The sequence below is a fragment of the Passer domesticus genome, chromosome 1, assembly GCF_036417665.1.
Source record: "Passer domesticus isolate bPasDom1 chromosome 1, bPasDom1.hap1, whole genome shotgun sequence".
Classification (NCBI taxonomy): Eukaryota; Metazoa; Chordata; class Aves; order Passeriformes; family Passeridae; genus Passer; species Passer domesticus.
This window is the reverse complement of record NC_087474.1, coordinates 6,419,312-6,436,810: the sequence shown is the minus strand read 5'-3', so window position 1 is coordinate 6,436,810 and position 17,499 is coordinate 6,419,312. Positions and strand designations below refer to the sequence as shown.

The window sequence follows — 17,499 nt, the reverse complement described above, 5'->3', positions numbered from 1 at the left end:
GCCCACAGCAGCCTTGCAGGGAGTTTCATCACTCCCTAGACACCACTATGTCCCACTGACTGTAATGGAAGTTTAGCTACTGCCTGTCCAATTCCACTGACTAAATGAAGATATCTAGCATCATTTGAGACATCCCAGCATCTCCAAGACATTCTGTTGGTGCCAGCAGACACAGCTCAAGAGCTGTGGGATGTTCATGTCCCCGTGCAACAGCAGCTGGAAGAATACATGGCACATCTCACACAGCACTAGTGCAGAAAAATCCTGTTCCTAAATTACATGTGAGCAGAAATAAATGTCTAAATATGGGTGCTGAAATCCTAAACTGAGTCTTATCCTTTAAGGATCACCTTACATTGGTTTTCCAATTAGTACAGAGAGGAAATTTAAGTTTATTTGAGGACTCATTCAAGTCCCTTGAGCACTTTGGCATTTTTTCACCTCTGCAACAACACTAGCTATAAACATTTTACTTTTCTTTTATTTTCCTTATTTTTTGTTTGTTTTATTAAATGAAATTAATAAATTTCATTTGTAATGCTGTTGTAGAGGTGCTTAGGAGTGCTGTTACAGCACGCAGAGAGACAGAGCCAAAATGTGAAGATTTGTTGATATTTACACATCAGAAAGGCAATGTCCTTCCAGTGATGGTCCAGTGTACCCTTCTGACTCATCAAAAATATCTGGTTTTTTGGCAAACACTCTCACCTGGCCTCCATGGTGCTGTTGACAAGATCAGGCATTTCAAATGACACACAGGACAGAAGATACCTTTTCTACCACACAATGTAAATATATACCTTTGCTCTGGTAACACCTATATTTTATTACTTTATTGCTGTATTTGGGTGCATCTGTGATTTCAGCCTCTGCAAAATACAGCTGCTTCTCAGGTAAATACAGTCAGTGTTCAGATGAATGTTTTTACAGAGTTAGTTAAATTGCTAAGTCTGAAAATGACAATGGTAGGACCACAGTGACATTTGCTCCCTTTTCCTAACGCTTTTTCATTTCTATTTCCAAAGCATAAAAGTACAAAAATTACAACTTCCATTGGATACAATATTGATTTTTTTTTTCCTTGAATGATGTCCATATCAAAATCCAAATCTAACAAATATTAACAAAGAAATATGAAATGATCTTTCAATAAAGGATAAGTAATTTATGGTAATGTCCCTACAAAATATAATTTAAAGTGCTACAGACCTCATTTTTATACAATCTCTAAAACTTTAAGCAGCAGGAACTATCATTCTTCATTACTGATTCTTCAACAAACTTTATGGTTTACACTGGAAAAGCTTTAGAGGCAATTCTTCCATCAGCACACAAGAGATTTAGGGATGTTGTTTTTGCTGGCATTACTGGAAATTAGACATGGATATATTTCCCCTTCTTAAAGAAAACCAGGACAATGTCCCTCTCTTTCAGTTAGTCCATATCAGCTGCCAATCAGAATTTCTCTGGTGAAAAATATATGTTGTAAAATATAATGAAGCTAAGGCAGGAAAGAATGTGAGGAAGGTTAACTGTTGGAGATCCCAGCTGTCAAAGGAAGTTTCAGCATTTTGATCATAATGCTGTGATGGTGCACAGCATTGATCACTTTCCATTACAATCATAAAAAGCACTGATTTTTTCTTTTAAAAAAAGGATAAAAAAGAAAAAACCCAACAACAAATTCCTGCCATAACTAAAGAGTTTGAGGGTCCATAAACAACTTCTTTCCTCCCTTCTTCCTTGGCTAATATCTTCATCACTTCCACTGTGATCATGCATGGCTAGAAATTCTCAATGCACCTTCTGAATGGCAGCTTGAAGTACCTTCCTAAGAGCCACCACTGCCTTTTCAGTGGCCCATTAAAGATATCTGTGTTTCAGTCCAAATCAGCCCTTTAGTGCCCCTGAGCTGGGCAAACCAGTAAGGCAGTTTATTTTTTTGTGCTATAAATGTCCTGTACAGGCAAAAAAATATACACAGATTAACAACAACAACAACAAAATCCAGACACATTTCCTTTACCAATTAATGTAAAGGAAAACCAACTGGTTTTATTCACCAAAAGTAAATTAACTTCTTTGTAAAATGGAGTATTCCGTGCCCTCTCCAGCCATAAAAAGCTTCACCCAAAACAGTAGGAGCAGAGCAGGCGTAGGAAGGAAGCAAGAATGTAGCCTAAGAGAGTGAAAGACAGGGCACGGGTATGTTCTGTAATATTGCTTCAGCCTTGGGGAATTCCAACAATATCGAGATAACTCAGGTGATTAAATTTGGAACAAGTCAGAAAATGTGAAGGCACAGAGCATGCAGAGATCAGGACCTGGGAAGTTGAAGGAGAGATTTTTAACAGTAAAGAGTGGCTAAAACTGGAGTAAATGACTGAAAAACATCAGTGGCCTCTGCTGGCAGAGTAACAGTGCAGTGGGTGGGCAGAGAAGAGGAGTGGCAGTGAGGCAGCACAGCATGCCAAGTGTCTTTTTCCCCCCAAGAGGACTCCAGGTGCAGCCCTGGTGTTCCCCAGGTAAGGGAAGCCCCATGACCCTCAGTGAGCTCACACAGATATCACAGACAAGCACTGAGATGTAAAGGGAGGAATAAAGTCCTAAGCTTGAGGGATGACCATAAAGCAGTGAACGGATTTAAAACCGAAGTTCTTTGATGCAGGAAGCAGTATTCTGCTATCTGGCTGTTCAATTGAATCCCAATATGCAACCAGCCTTCCCAGAGAGTGCTGCAATAGAAATAACACTGATGTTAGTCCCTGCTGCTGGTCCTTTTCTAGACTTGTACCATGAAAAACTCTCTGATCCTCCATTCAGGAGAAGTGGTTAAAGCAGTGTCAAAGGCTCTGTGTGAGGTCATTACCTAGCAAAATCAGACTTGAATATAAAATTGCACTAAAAATCTGCAAATACTAGGATGGCTTAGATGCTAAGGGAAAGTCCAAGAAAAGTCAAAAGCCTAGAAGCACAAACTGATACATAAAAAAAGAAATTGTATGGTGTATCTGCTCTCCTGAGTACCAGTAAATTACCAGCAGAGCACATCTGTCTGCCATAATTTCAGCCTTTTCCCAGCATTCCAATTTTGGATGCCATCTGCAAATAAGAAAATTTGCTGATTTCAAAATGTTGATGTCCTGCCCTTTTTCAATTTGCCAGCAGAGCTGAGAGGGGCCCAGTGCCCATCATCTTTGTCAGACCCCAAGCTTCTCCCTGGAGCTCTCACAAAGGACAAGCCCTGACTTTGCTGCAGTGTATTTTACTCTGCCTAGTTGAAGACATGACACCAAGGAGAGCTGTACATGCTCTCTTTTTAAATTACCCAAGGTTTTATAATTTTAACAGCTTTCCTTTCAAGTGAGCTGAAAAATTAATGTGGTCCCTGCTTATCCTCCAAGTACTCCATACCTGCAACACAACTCTGATTTTTGGTTACTCTTCCCTCTAAGGCTGTCTTTTGGAGCAAGGTTTGGATAACATGGAACAGGGCTTGTGCAAACAACCATATCTCTGTCCTTCCTCTATCTTTTTTCCTTCATTCCAAGGAATGAAGGGCACCAAAATTTGTTAGATTCTCAGATGTTAAGCAGAGTAACAAGGCCAAAAATAAAGATGGGAACCCCACTTAGTGGATTGCCAAGTTATCCTCCTCCACCAAGGAGTTCACAGACCATGCAAGGGAAATGCTCATCCTTACTTTCACTAAAAAATTAAAGCATGGGCAGAATCTTTGTCCCAGTCTCAGTGAGGTGGAACTACTGCTGACTTTTATGAGTTCACATTAAATCCCCAAGCCCATGCCTACACTCTCAGGTTAAAAGCAGGTTAGAGAAGTTTTTATTGATGGCAGCAGTGTCTGGCCTTGAAAATCAGCTACCACTTATAAAAACGTAGCAGTGTGAAAATGAAAAGCCTAAAACACTCAGATATTACCCCAGTGTAACTCAGGGCTTAATGCTGGAATCAGGACATTCCTCTCAAGTGTTTTAGCCAAACTTTATTATTGTAAATGCCATGAAATGCAAATCATCCTTGACTATACCTAGAGAAATACTTCATTAATCAGTGCTACCTGGCTATCAAACAATTTTACTCATTAAAAAAAAAAATCCAGCATGACAATCTGCTTATTTTAAAACTAGCATAAAACTCCACAGTATAATGCAAAGATCATAAACATCAAACTCTCCAGACTAGGCATGGGCAAACTGCATGAAAATAAAGAAAAGCACTAAATAAATGAATGAATGAAACCAAATCACTTTCCTAAGTTTACTTAACAGTGTTGATAGAGAAATAAGCCAAATACATTCTACTGAGCAAGAAATTGACTTTGAAGATAATCTTTTTTTTTTCTATAAGCTAGAGGTCCTTTGTACTCCCATTGAAATCCTGGCCTAAAGTAATCCATATAGCATTCACAGCATGATATTATATCTATTTTATTGGGAAACACAATAATAAAAATGCTAAAATAAATCTTCTTCCTATTATTTGATTTAAGCACTGAAGTATTGAAGTGGCTAAGCTAATTTATTTTGATTATCAGCACATTAGTCTTGGTATTATAAATTAACACCACAATTTTGACAGAGCTTCCACCTACCTAATGTCTGAAAATCTGATTTTGTTTAACCACATATCGCGCTACAATTTATTTTGGAAATTTCAATTAATCAGTTCTGGTCTATAAAAAGTTAATATAAAGTGGTTTGCTGTTAAATGACATTGGCAATCACACATTTGCTCTGTCCTACACCAGTTAAAAAGCCATTGCAGATTCCCAGTTATAGTGCACAGAGCTCTGGCTGCATTTTTAAAGCACCAACTGTTAGTTAATTTTGTTAGCATAAACACCCAATAAAACTTTATGGCGTGTTCAACTCTCATTAAAGATGAAAAACAGCAGCAGAGCAGCACCCACAAACAAACAGGGATGGTTCTGTTGCTGCCGATGCCCAGAACTCATTCAGATTCAGGGCTCAGGGCTTCCTGTGCCTAAGGACACTGCAGGGATACAGCACAAAATCCCACGCACTGCTGGAAACCCCTGGAGCTCCACACAGCTCTTCCATAAAGCTCCAGGCAAATATTTAATAGGGGAGGAACAGTCTTTCTCCAGCCCCTAAAATAATAGCTGTTGTAAGCAAAGTACACCCTTGCTGGTGCATATTTGCTTAAGGCTACCAAAACCACAGCTCCTTTTTCTCCCCATCACCCAAAATATCCCAGACAGGATGCTCCATCAACGCCAGGGCTGGAGGAGCCTGCTGTTCCTCAGGTTGCATCCTGATTCCTGACTCCCTCCTGTCAGGGACAGCACAACCCCTGCCAGGAGGTTTTCTGATCGTTCAGGACATTTACAGTGTCAGCCTGGCCATCTCCCTTTGTCTTCCCATCCTTCAAAGGGGTGTTTGAGCCTTCCACTGAAATTTCTGGCTCTGACCCACCATCATTCTTCTTGCCAAATTTCCTGTTAAGGGGACCTTTATGAGACAGCTGACACTCAGACAGTTGCAGGAAGCTCTCTAGGGAACATGGCTGGAATGAACTGCCAAAAGCCATCAGGTTTACAGGTAGAATTATAGAGCAAGCAGATTTCACTGTCTGAAATAATAGGAAGATCAAATCAAGAACTTCCCACAGCTGTTACTCCTAAAATCCTTAGGGCTGCATTGCTTAGAGCAGTAAAATTTCTAAAAATCATCTTTCCATTTACATCAGCAGAAGCAGAACTTCTCTCACTAAATTCAGCACCTGTACCAGATAGTGCCCTCTGAAAATTACAGTTTACAAGAACATCAGAGAATGTAATAAAAACCAGTTTCAAACATTTTGCTTTAAGTTTCTTGACACATCTTCTTGATTTAGAGTTCACCACTTGAAGTTTTGATGGGTTTTGCCTCTGCAGCATTGTGAAAGCTCCTCCCAAAAGATGTAGAAGATAGGGGATCTTCACAAATTGGTACAGGAGAAAGAGCTAAATCAACACTACACAGTTCCACTGCTTGTGCAAAATGAAACCTTCTTCCTTAAGGAGCCAAACTAATATCTGGATCCCTAATGGACAGAGGACCCAAGTGTACAATTTTCTCTCCCTTCTTTGTCCACAGGTTTTTCCTGCTGGCACCTGCCCTGAGTAAGGGATATCATGCTTCACAGAGAGGGATATGCTGGTGAGATATGGGGAGCACATGCTGATGAGCCTGCTGGCTCTTAAATGGACAATGATTAGTACTTTCTTATTTTCTGTGGCAGAAAAGCTCAACTTCAGTCTATCATCTCTACCTAGTGAAAATTTTTTGGTAGTTTACTCCTGGTACTTCACTGCCTGCAAAACCAGAGTAATTATCTTATTCTTCCTGATTTTTACTTCTTATTGTCAACTTAAACCATAAATACACTGAAGGCCAAGGCATATCTGTCTGTGTGGGGTCACAGCATCTAGCAGGTTGGGGCAGGTTGGGTTGTCTGTTTCTCTCATGCAATGCTGTATTAGACCACTCTGAAGGGTTGAGGTTTTGAGATGGAAGTGTAATTTCCAAGGGCCTGCCCTCTGAGTAAGGCTGGATTTTGAAGATAGCTGACTGATCATGTTTTAAAGCCCTGGCAGCTACATCCAGTCCTACTTTAATACTTATTAAGTGTGGAAGTCAACCTTGCATTCCCACTAGAGCATTAAAATTAGGAAACTCAAAAATACACTACTTAGCTGTGCCCATGCAGGGTAACTTACCACTCACAGTAAAACACAATGTGCAAGTAAAGCTGAACTTGTTTCTGCTTCAGCAATAATACAGAGGAGCCAGCACAGCTTCCTTATCTTAATTTTCTGCATCCAAGAGTCCTAGAAATGCTGCGCCTCTATTGCTTCCATAACTTTGGAGGTATTGAATCTCTCTGCAATTAAACCAACATAAATAAGCAGTAATTCAATTGAAATCAGTGGAATTCATGTGAGAGGAATAGTTCATGTAAAAGAGAAGGTAATTAGATTTAGCCAGTGTAGATGCAATAATCTCTTATTAATCGTTTAAGAAATAAACTATAAAAACAAATCCCCTCATAATCTGTTAAAAGGACATTATGGACCTCTTGCCCACAGCTGTACAATTTTTGCCCTGTCCCTTTAGACCAGGACAGCCAGAACACCCTACATCAGCAGTTTGTTTTCCTCGTGGGTTAAATTTGTTCTTTTCAAAACAATGAGAGAGAGCAACCAGGGGTACAATCATAACTGTTTTCAGTTCAGCTTAATTGAGTGTGCTTTCCTTTAACAAACACTTTACATTACTGCATCGAGTTGTTTTCATACCCTCATTCTTACATACCAATACTGCTAATTAGGACAATTGTTTCTCCTTTAAAAGGAAAGAAAACAAATAATTTGTCCAAATGATTTGCTGTTATGCTTGAGCATTCATTATTGCTGATTAAAAGTGAGGCTACAGTTATTCAGGTGGATATTCTAACTTTGTTCCACCAAGCTTTTTTTAATGCTTACATAATCAAAGCTGAGAGAGGAAAGGTGGGTTTTAGTATTTGCTACATCCCAAAATGTGACATGTGTTGACACCAACAAAATCCATGATGGAAACAAGCCCCATTTGTTCAGGTTTGATGCAGATTTATTTCCTCTTACCATACAGGGACTCTCATCACTGCTGTTGAGGCAGCAAAAAAACACTTGTCTCCCACCCACACATCGGGCTTGGAAGGCGGAAAAGGTTTGAGCCTGGCTGCACAAAATAAAGATATAAACGCCTAACAAACACATAATCAACCCTCCAAACAAATAATCAGTATGGGTATTTGTAAGTGGTGTCATAAGCTGCATATGAGGATGGCAAAGGAGCTGGACTGACATTTCATATGACAACAGGAATCAGGTTTGGGTGACCTGATCCAGAAGACATGCACTGAGTTCCACACAAAACAACTAAAACAGCTGCAATTGTTCAAAAATATACTCGGGGAGAAGTCAGAAGAGACTGAATAGCAGCAGGGTTGTGCCAAACAACTCGTCCTAATGCACTGCTGAGGTTGCTGTACAGAGCTGGGGGTTTACACTGTGCCCTCCAAATTGTGCATGTCAGCCAAAGGTTTGGCTAAAGGCATTTTCATCCAAAATAAAGAGACAGTGTGTAGGAGTGTAGGAGAATGCCCCCTAATGACAGAGTGGCAAAGCTAGCCTTTGTCCCCCAAAAAAGGAAAGAAGCCCAGAAGTTTCTCCCAACGATCAGGTGAAAAGCCACCTTATAGAACCCCAGAGGCTTCACTAAAACCTTGGGGTCACCTAATTGGATAGAAGCCAAAAAGTCCCGCCTGGGCCATAAGGTAGAAAACAAGAGAACAAAAGGACCACGAGGCTTTTGTGAACGTGTTTTCTAGCAGGAGCAGACCTCTGTACCTGGCTCGGATTTTCTGTTTATTATTTTGCCTTTTATTAAACCTTTCTGTTTCAAACACTGCAGCAGAAGCCATCCTGCTCATTCTTCGCCTCCAAAGGTAATAACCAAGCTATCCTTGGGTGTATTAGGTTCCCTTTTGAAGGCTCATAAAACCCTGGCCCGCCAAAACAGAACCTAATAACAGTGGATCCCCCTGTCCCCAGGAGACACTGTGAGTTTCCGTGTTACCCACTCCAAAGAACAGCCCTGAATTCTGCTCTGCCCCTTCCCCAAAAGGAGAGATGAGAGGGCTCCTGCTGTGGAGCACCCTGTCTCCTGATGAGTACAACAGTCTCCAGAAGGACAGAAGCTGGTGGGCCTCTGAATCCTCACCAACACTTAAAAGGACACCAGATCCACAAATCCTGCTCCACAGGACATCTCCTTTCTCACTGGGTGAGGATGGGGATGGTTCTTAGATGAAGGACCCCAAGTATAGTTGTTTCTAAAGAAAGTACCCCAAATTATTTATATAGATTTTCCTCCTTGAAGAGAGATGAATTTGGGAGTCCCAACATGAAACCAAGTGCCCTCTCACAATGTCTTCCTTGGTATTTATTTAAGAAAATAAGCTAAATTCAAAACACAATTTCTGTGTCATGTGTTGACTGGTGTGGGGCTTTGGACTGATGAATAAAAGCCAAAAGCCAGGAGCTGCAACATGTAGTGTTGCAAAAGCCTGAATCCCCATATGGACTTAGCCCTCATTAACTGCTTCAAGAAATCTGTCAAAATGTGGCAGCTTGGAACTGACCCCCAAATTCTTCTGGCAGGATGTGAGAGGCTTTGCAGTAAGTGAACTTCCCTAACCAGAGTTACAGCCTGCTCCCAGCCCACACAAGAGAGGTGGGTGGGTTTTGTACAGATTTGGGCTGCTCACCACCCCAGCCACCCCAACACATCAGAAATCTTCCTGTGACATAGCTTTTCATTACAGCATTGGGGTGAATCCTCTTGCTTTCCTCCCACAAATTATCTTAGGGAAGGCAAAGGGATTAGTCACAGGCAGGAAAAAGAGCATTGGAAGCTGTATGTACACAAACTATTTCTCAAAAATAGTTCTCTCTAGACAATAAATCAGTCTTTCAAAAGCACTCACAAGTGGTTTAGAGCTTCTAGCTCTTGGTTAGAAACAGCTAAAAAACATTACATGGAAATGTTAAAAATATATACACCTTTTAGTGGGCATGCATTACTAGAGTTTGGAATTACAATCAAGCCTATCTACTTAAGCTTTAATTGTATCCCTCCTTTGAAATGCTAGCTCCCTTGCTCACCACAACTGAGCACAGCTGTAAATCTTGCAAAAGAAATGTGAAGTCTAAGTGCCCATTGCCCAGCAAGAGGGAAGCTCAGGAGAAGCCAGGAAGAAGAGTGATCTTACCTCACTGAGTTAGCATTTGAGTTGACACAGCATAACAACTTTTTTGGGGGAGGAAAAAAATCCCTGACATGTTGTTTCATCAGCTGTGACAACAAAGTGATTTATGACTAATTATTTACTCAACACACTCCCACCTTGGGAAGACCTCAGCCCTCACCCACGGCTGCCTCTTCGCCTCCATAAACTTCCAGTTCTTCTGGAAGTTCCTTCTGTGCTTCTTCCTTCCTCCCATTCCCTCCCAATCTTTGCACAGCCTGTGATGGGTAAAGGACAGATGCTCTCATAGCAACAACCATGTGGGACAGGGCAGAACAGATTTCTCCCTGCTTCTTCTTTCATTCAGGTATTAAACAATCCTTCTGTATTAAACAATTGATTTCCATGACACTTGTAGCAACATTACCCTTATTTTGTCAATTTTGGTTAAAATTGGATGCAAGTTCAAAAGTTAGGTGATTAGGAAAGTCAGCTAAATCCTTGTTGTGGTTCTGTTGTTTTATTTTTCATTGAGGTTCTGTTTGTTTGTTAGTTATTCAGAAAAAAACCCCAAACAAATGAAGCACAGATATGAAACATCTGACCAGCATTTCTAATTTCTATGCTTCAGAAGTCAGAGTCACAAAAAACTTGGCTATTCTGCCTCTGTCTACTGCATCAGAGACCTCTTACTTATCAGTTACTTGATTTTTCAGCCCCATTTGATAAACTCTCATTTCTGAACTCTGCAAGGTTTCCTTGAAACTGAATCAGTCATGCATGGAGCTTTCTGTGTTTTAATTAAGTCCTGAAATCATCAATCATTTCAATCTTGTGACTTGAAAAAAAATTATTTATTTCCAATGGAAAAAATATTCAGCATTTGAAAATGAGACGAAAATACCTTCAAGGCAAATAAAAATGTATCAATTATCATGTGCTAAGAATATACTCATTTGAGCCCCATCTCTTTCTTCTGCATTAAAGTATTAGGTCAGCAGCTTGATACAATAAATTATTACTGATATGCAATAACCTTAGCTGTTCGACCCAAAACTCAAAGAAAACCAGAAAGTGCAAAGGAAGGAGGCCCAACATAGAAATTACAGGCAAGATCCAGAGGACATTTAATTTAGGGCCCTTGAATTATGCAAAGAGCTTAGGTACGGGTTCAACTTCAAATATATGATTAGTCATGGAGCTAAGTAAATAATTTCAGCAGACTCATCTAATCTGTTTGTTTACTTCCACAGCCCTCATCATGTTGCATCTTTTAATATTCACACAGCCTTATGATTAGTGGGCTTAATCCTAAAATACAATATGAAAAAAGGAGGAACAACTGTATTCACTGCACAGTAGGGTAGGTATGAAGTCAACCTGTGTGCCTAAGAGTTTGAAGGGTCAGGTCTACACTAACTACAGATGAAGTATACAACCAGGTGAGCTGCAGCACCAGCATCTCAAACAACACCACAACACCAAGTCTAGAGGATGGAACAGGACACCAGTATTGAGATAAAATTAAAAAAAAAAAAAAAAAAAAAAAAAGCACAGCAGCATGTGTGGTGAAATGTAAATTTTGCACTTGTTTAAGGTGCATTCCATTAGGTATTATAGAATCATATCTCTCTACCAAATACCAGCCCCAAAAAGCACATGAAATCTTGGGGACGGTAGTGTGCCCACCATAACAGAGAAACATAAACACAGAGAAACACTTCAAAGAGTTGCAGAAGAACAACATCAACAGAATTGTCTGCAAGAGGACACATGCATCTGACTTTACAGCACTGATACTCTGAAACATAAAGTAGTTTTGTAGATGCAAGGGCTATGTTCATCACTACCTAAAAAACATTAATACAAATTTGACCTGGATCAGGTATGAGCATCCAGAATTTCTACTGAATTCAGCAGAGTGCACAATAACATGTTTTCTCTCAGTTATTTATTTCTCATGCTGGCTATGCAAACATGCTGTGGCAAGAAGTTAAAGCGGTGGCTAAAGCAGTACCCGGTCCCACGTTTCACTCCACAAACCCTTACCTCCAAAGCATTTTATCCCGTTTGGAGCAGGTGCACGAGTCCCGACCGTGCCAGCACTTGATGCTGAGAGGCCGCAGCACCCTGAATGCCCGGTCCAGCACCCGCCCGGGTCTCGGCCCGAAGGATTCACCCCTGGGCGGAGGGACGGAGCCATCCAGAGCCATCCCTGCCCCAGCGCCCCGCGGGGACGCGGCTCCACACCCCGGAGCCGCGGGAGCCGGGCAGAGATGCTGAACTTGGCCAAGTGACGGGGGACTAGAAAGGAGCGCAGGGATGCTTCCCAGCGCCGGGAGGACACACTCAGCTGTAGGTTTGGGGACCAGGAGCAGAGGACGGGGACGGGGCACCCCCGGCGCCCCAGCGAGCGGCCGCTCTTACCTTGGAGCCCTTGCTGGAGCAGCGGACGTGGTTGCTCACCCCGGCCGTCTGGTTCATGCTGGGGCCGGAAAGTTGGGCTTCGGGAGAGACTCTCCGAGGAGCTTCGGAGGGAGGATGGCAGCAGGCAGGGCAGGACGGGCTGTGCCCGCGCCGGGATTGTCACCCCGCGCCGGGATTGTCACCCCGCGCCGGGATTGTCACCCCGCACGGGGATTGTCACCCCGCTCCGGGATTGTCGCCCCGCACGGGGATTGTCACCCCGCACGGCGACTCTGCCCCCGTCCGCCGGGGTCTGCGCGCTGGCGGCGCTCCCGGCTTCCCGGCTCCAAAACAAAACCCCAAACACCCCCCCGGCCCCGGCACCGCTTTCCTCCCCCGCCCTCCAAAGCAGAGGCGAGGCGAGCCCGGCTCTGCCCGCCCCCCGCGCTCCGGGGCCGCCGCGGCAGCGGGGAGGGCGAGCCCGGCTCGGCACGGCACGGCTCGGCTCCGCTCCGCTCCGCGCCCGCGGGACGCTCCCCGCCCCGAGTCCCGGCCTCGCCCCCGGCACCGCGCACTCCTTCGGCATCATTTTATTGAATCCCCCACGCCCGGCGTGGGCAGCGGGAAATCGCGTTAAAGATGCCACAGAGCTGGGGTTTGACCCAGCTCGGGGTAGGGAGTCCAGCTCTATGCAGTGGAAGAAATGCTGGGCAGGTGTTTCCTGAAGGATTTAGGTCTCACTTTTTTGAGCAATTCCGTCTCCAGGTGTGCTAGAGTTCAGGGTTTAGGTTTTGCCTTTTTTGTTGTTTTTCGTCTTGGTGAAATAAGAGCTGAACAAGCAGCTCTGCTTTGCTGGTAAAAAATTGGTGCTTTAAGTTTGTGGGGTTTTTGGAAGAAAAAAAAACAACATAAAATATGTTTGGGATATCATTATTGGGATATTCTTCCTATCCCCGGTCCACCTCTCCATTTCAGCCCATGAGGCCAGACACCACCTCCTCTTTTACTGCAACAAAAAAATGGCAAAACTCAGTTTTCAGAGTAGCAAAAGAAAACAAACAAACAAAAAAAACCCCAACATACTGTGTGTTTGAGCAACAAGATCTGGATAGCCAAGGCTGAAAGGATCCACACTTCATCTTATCAAATCAGTGTTTCTTTTGTCTTGGGATTAATCTATCCAAATAGATTGTTTCAAGTATTTTTAAGTTCCTACAGCATACTTAAAAACCTTTAAATAAATAAAACATTTTCTGGATGTTGCAGAAAGAACAGAAATATCTACTTGTCCTGCCCCAGAGCCTGTGCTGCTTTAGAGGAGTTCAGCTCCCTCTTTTCTGAAGGGCAAATAGCCCACCTTACACTGGCTGCACCTTCTAGCCCTGTGGCTAAAATAAATGTAAGGAGCCCACCATGAAGGCTGACAGCAGAATAAAGTGTAGCTAAAAGCGAAATTTAGTTAGAGGTACTTGCATTCAGCTCAGAGGCAGGAGAGAGGATGCAGTGCCACCCTGTGTGGTCAAACATCCCTCCCTGTCAGAGAGCACGCTGGTTTTAAGAGTGGCCATCTAAGGACTGGTTTTATCAGAGAAACAAGTCCCTCTGGGCACGAAGCACCTTGTCAGGGTCAGTCTCTCCTCCTCAGGCAGCTGTCCTGTTGTAATGGCCACACTCTGCTCCTGAATCCTGCAGTGTCAGCTCCTCCTTAGCTCAGTGCTGCCAACGAGTCCCCCTCAGGGACAAGTGTCCCACCAATCTCTGTGAGCAGTGAGTGCTGGCTGCTCTACCAAGCATGCTCAGCCCCAAACCCCACATTATCACTATTCCCTGCTACAGATCTGTGATGGCTTTTACTTTTTTACACTGATTTGAAGTTTCCTACTCTGACTGCTCCATTCAAGTGCTTTGGCTTTCATACCTTCCCAAGGAAAAGGCCTGTTAATAAATCAAATTTGAGACTTAGAGTTGCATATTTGATGGGGTCTGGCATCATTATACTCTCTCAGCATGATTGTTGCACAGAGACATGCAGAAGACCCTGGATTATTTGTGACTGCACAACTGAGCAAAAGAAACTTGGGGGGAAAAAAAAGTAGGCAAGGAAAACTGCCCAAGGAGATTTCAAATCCATGGCAAACCCTTCTGGCCACTATATGGAGCACATGAAAAATCTGTACTCTTTTCTCTCTTTCTTGCACAAAAAATATTTTGCATTATACAGATGGATCATGGGAGTGTTGTCACACTGGATTTCTCAGTTTTGTTGTGAAGCAAAGCAGAAGATACCACTCCATTCCTCATTTCTGAGCAGAAGGCCCCTCTCCATTCTGTAACCAGTCAGAGCAGGCAGGGAGTGTATTTTTACCATAGGGCACATTTTGTCTTATTCCCTGGCAAGAGAGACACAAGGAAAGTCTCCTGGTCTCTCCCACTTTTCTACTTAATACCTGTCCCATCATGGTCATCTCCATTCTCACCTAAAACCAAAACAAACCTTATGTCTCTGAACCTACCTTCTTTATAGCAAAGAGCAATTTCCAACTGAGATTTGAGGGAGCATTCACAGAAAAAGGATCTTGCTTTCAAAAATGGGAGCAAGCATGTTGATGTTTATTAGGTCTTGAAAGGAAGCCACTGAATGCATGGTGGAAGTGCAGCCTTTGAAATTTGGGAGAAATTGATTCAATTTCAAACTCTGAAAAGATCTCTTTACATGATCCTGGGAGAAAAAAAACAATACCATCTTTCTCATCTTTCAGAGACGTCACTTCTGCCTATCTACTTCCAACTTCCCTAAGGCAGGACATACCTGGGCAAGCAGTGTCCACCATCACTTTGGCCCTTGTTTCAGCGAAGGCCCCTAACTTCTGCAGAAAACCAACAGTGAAACCATCACATTCTGTAGTTTTTTAAACTGGAGTGGTTTATATATCTAGAAAAGAACAGACAATGCCACAAACAGCACAGAGTTTTCCAGTGCCTGTGAGAAAAGTAAGTGATTTGTAGATTAGTATTCGTAGACTGCTTAGTGAAGTGTGAAGGAACAACAATATACTGTCATATAAGCTGTAGCATATAAACATCCCTTGGCATTTTACACTTTGAAAAGGATTATACATAAGCTTGGCTGAGAAGAGTATTAAAAAAGAATCTCAGTCATACTTTTTGGGAACATTTAGTAATCTGTCTTTGGAGCTGAGCTAAAGCTATGCAAAATGAATGCAAGGAAATCCATGCAATCATGACATAAGACAAAAAACAAAACAAAAATTTAAAGCCAAAGTTATGCCACAAAATTTAATATTGTGTGGAAGACTTTTTGAGTTCTTCAAATTCATACTCTGCAGATGAACTCTGTAAAGCTGAGTGAAAATCAAAACTGAAATCCAGTTTTACATAGTTATCCTGACTCCAACAGCTGAGTCTTTTGAAGAAATATCCAGTGTCACAAAACTCAAAGAAAAAACACAGGACTGCCAAGACTGCTACATGCTACTAGTTTCAAGTTCCAGGTTAGATTTAGATGAAGACCTTTGAAATATTTCTTAATGTTTTAAGTTCTTCCCGGGAGCCTGTTTTGATCTAAATTTGAGCTGTCTGGGGCATGGTAACACTGCTCTCTGAACTCCAGGGGTTTTGAGGTTTTCTCAATAACATGGCAAAGGCACAATCCTGCTGATTTCCTTCTCCAATATTTTCAGTAGGAAGCTGCCTGAGATTAGTCCAACACCTCACCACTCAGAAATTTTGAACATCACTTATGATGTAACCAGGAAAGCACATCTGTTTTGTACAGGTCAAAGCCACAGTACAGGGACACAGAAACTGAAATGTGAACTGGCACTTATACAAAGTTCAAAAAACTCCCAAAACCACCAAGGTTCACCTTGCTCTCCACCTCAGAAGAGAAATGTGGTGGAAAGTCTGGTTTAAGGAAAACAGAAAGACGAGCAGTCAACATGCAGTGAGGGCAGAGAAGTGGAGAGCGTGGAAGATAAGGAGGATGTGAAAATTGAGACCATGGAGTGCTAAAGAACACAATTCCAAAAATCAATGCAGTGATGGATCAGGAACGAATGCAAAAAGCACAGCACGGGAAGGCTATAATTAGATGGTTTAGTCATAGCCAGGAGCCTGGCTGAGCTTTTTGAATCCACTCAAGTGGACAGAGTTAGTGCAGAGCTTGGTTTGATTGTTAGAGTTCTTCTCATGACAGCAACACAGAGCAGGCTCACAGGAGCTCTCAGCACTATGGGTAAAAGCCCACCAGCACACACAGGGCTCTCTCAAATTTTCTTCTAACTATGGCCAAGTGATACCTGCAGACCAGAGCATCTCCTACTGCAGCTGTGCTTCAGGGAGTGGTGAGGACTCAGCAAAACTCTGGAAAGCAGGAGTGACCCCAGCAGCACTTGAACATGTTCTGCCCACACCGTTCTGTGGCTCTGCTGTGGAACTGCAAAGAGGCAGTCTCCACTTTCCTTTCATTGCTACCACAGTAGAGGTTAATCAAAGATAAGGTAATGATGGGGAAAATGCCAGTGTAGAGCAACACTGAGGGGGACATTAAAATTCCCCAGAACAGAGACATCTCTATAGACTTTCAGATTTGTCAACAGGCAAGGAAAAAGAGGTGTTTTGAGTGCCCAAAACCTTGATCATGAAGAGAAATCTCTGCTTAGCAGATCCTGTCATGACATATCCATGCTGACTGTAAGAGGGAGAATAAATCCCAAGCTGCTGCTGCCAGCACAGAGCCCAGCTTGGTCCAATATCCACTCCTCAAGAAGGATCAGTTTCAGTCTTGTGCATTCAAAGCCAGTTCATAGCATGTCCACAGCCCCCTGCAGCCTGCAGGCCTGACTGGTGGCAAAACTGTCCCTGAAAGAAGTTGACCCAGTGAGGATCTCAGAAGGGTGTGAGCACAAAAAACTCCACATTTTTCTGGTCTGGTTTCTCTCAGTGTACTCACATCAGCTCTCATCTCAATCAAGTCCATCCTGTCTTCACTATTTCCAAATATTTTTTTACCTGGCCTGTTTTTCCCCCAAGATGTGATGGCAAAAGAGAGCTTAAAAAGCAAAAACCAACTAATTCTACAATGCTGGACTCCTGTGCTCTCCCAAAATATTCCTCTTGCCTTTCCCTGCCTGCCTATCTCATCCCACTGTCATAATTCATGAGCAAGTGGTTTCTCAAACACTTGAGCACAAGCCTGGAATGTGGGCTCCAAGCTTTGCTGTTGGCTCAGCTGCTGATCCACTGAGTCCTTTCAGC

The 17,499-nt window shown here is 42.7% G+C and overlaps 1 protein-coding gene across 1 annotated transcript in view; it reads right to left on the bottom strand.

Moving 5' to 3' along the window:
• The window catches only part of DPP6 (dipeptidyl peptidase like 6), a 539,077-nt gene extending 526,531 nt beyond the window's left edge, over nucleotides 1-12,546 (bottom strand). The window contains exon 1 of the mRNA XM_064433316.1: nucleotides 12,244-12,546. Coding sequence (XP_064289386.1) covers nucleotides 12,244-12,300 — 57 coding nt within the window. The 5' untranslated portion in view covers nucleotides 12,301-12,546. The remainder of the gene's footprint in view (nucleotides 1-12,243) is intronic.
• Nucleotides 12,547-17,499: the final 4,953 nt, after the last annotated feature.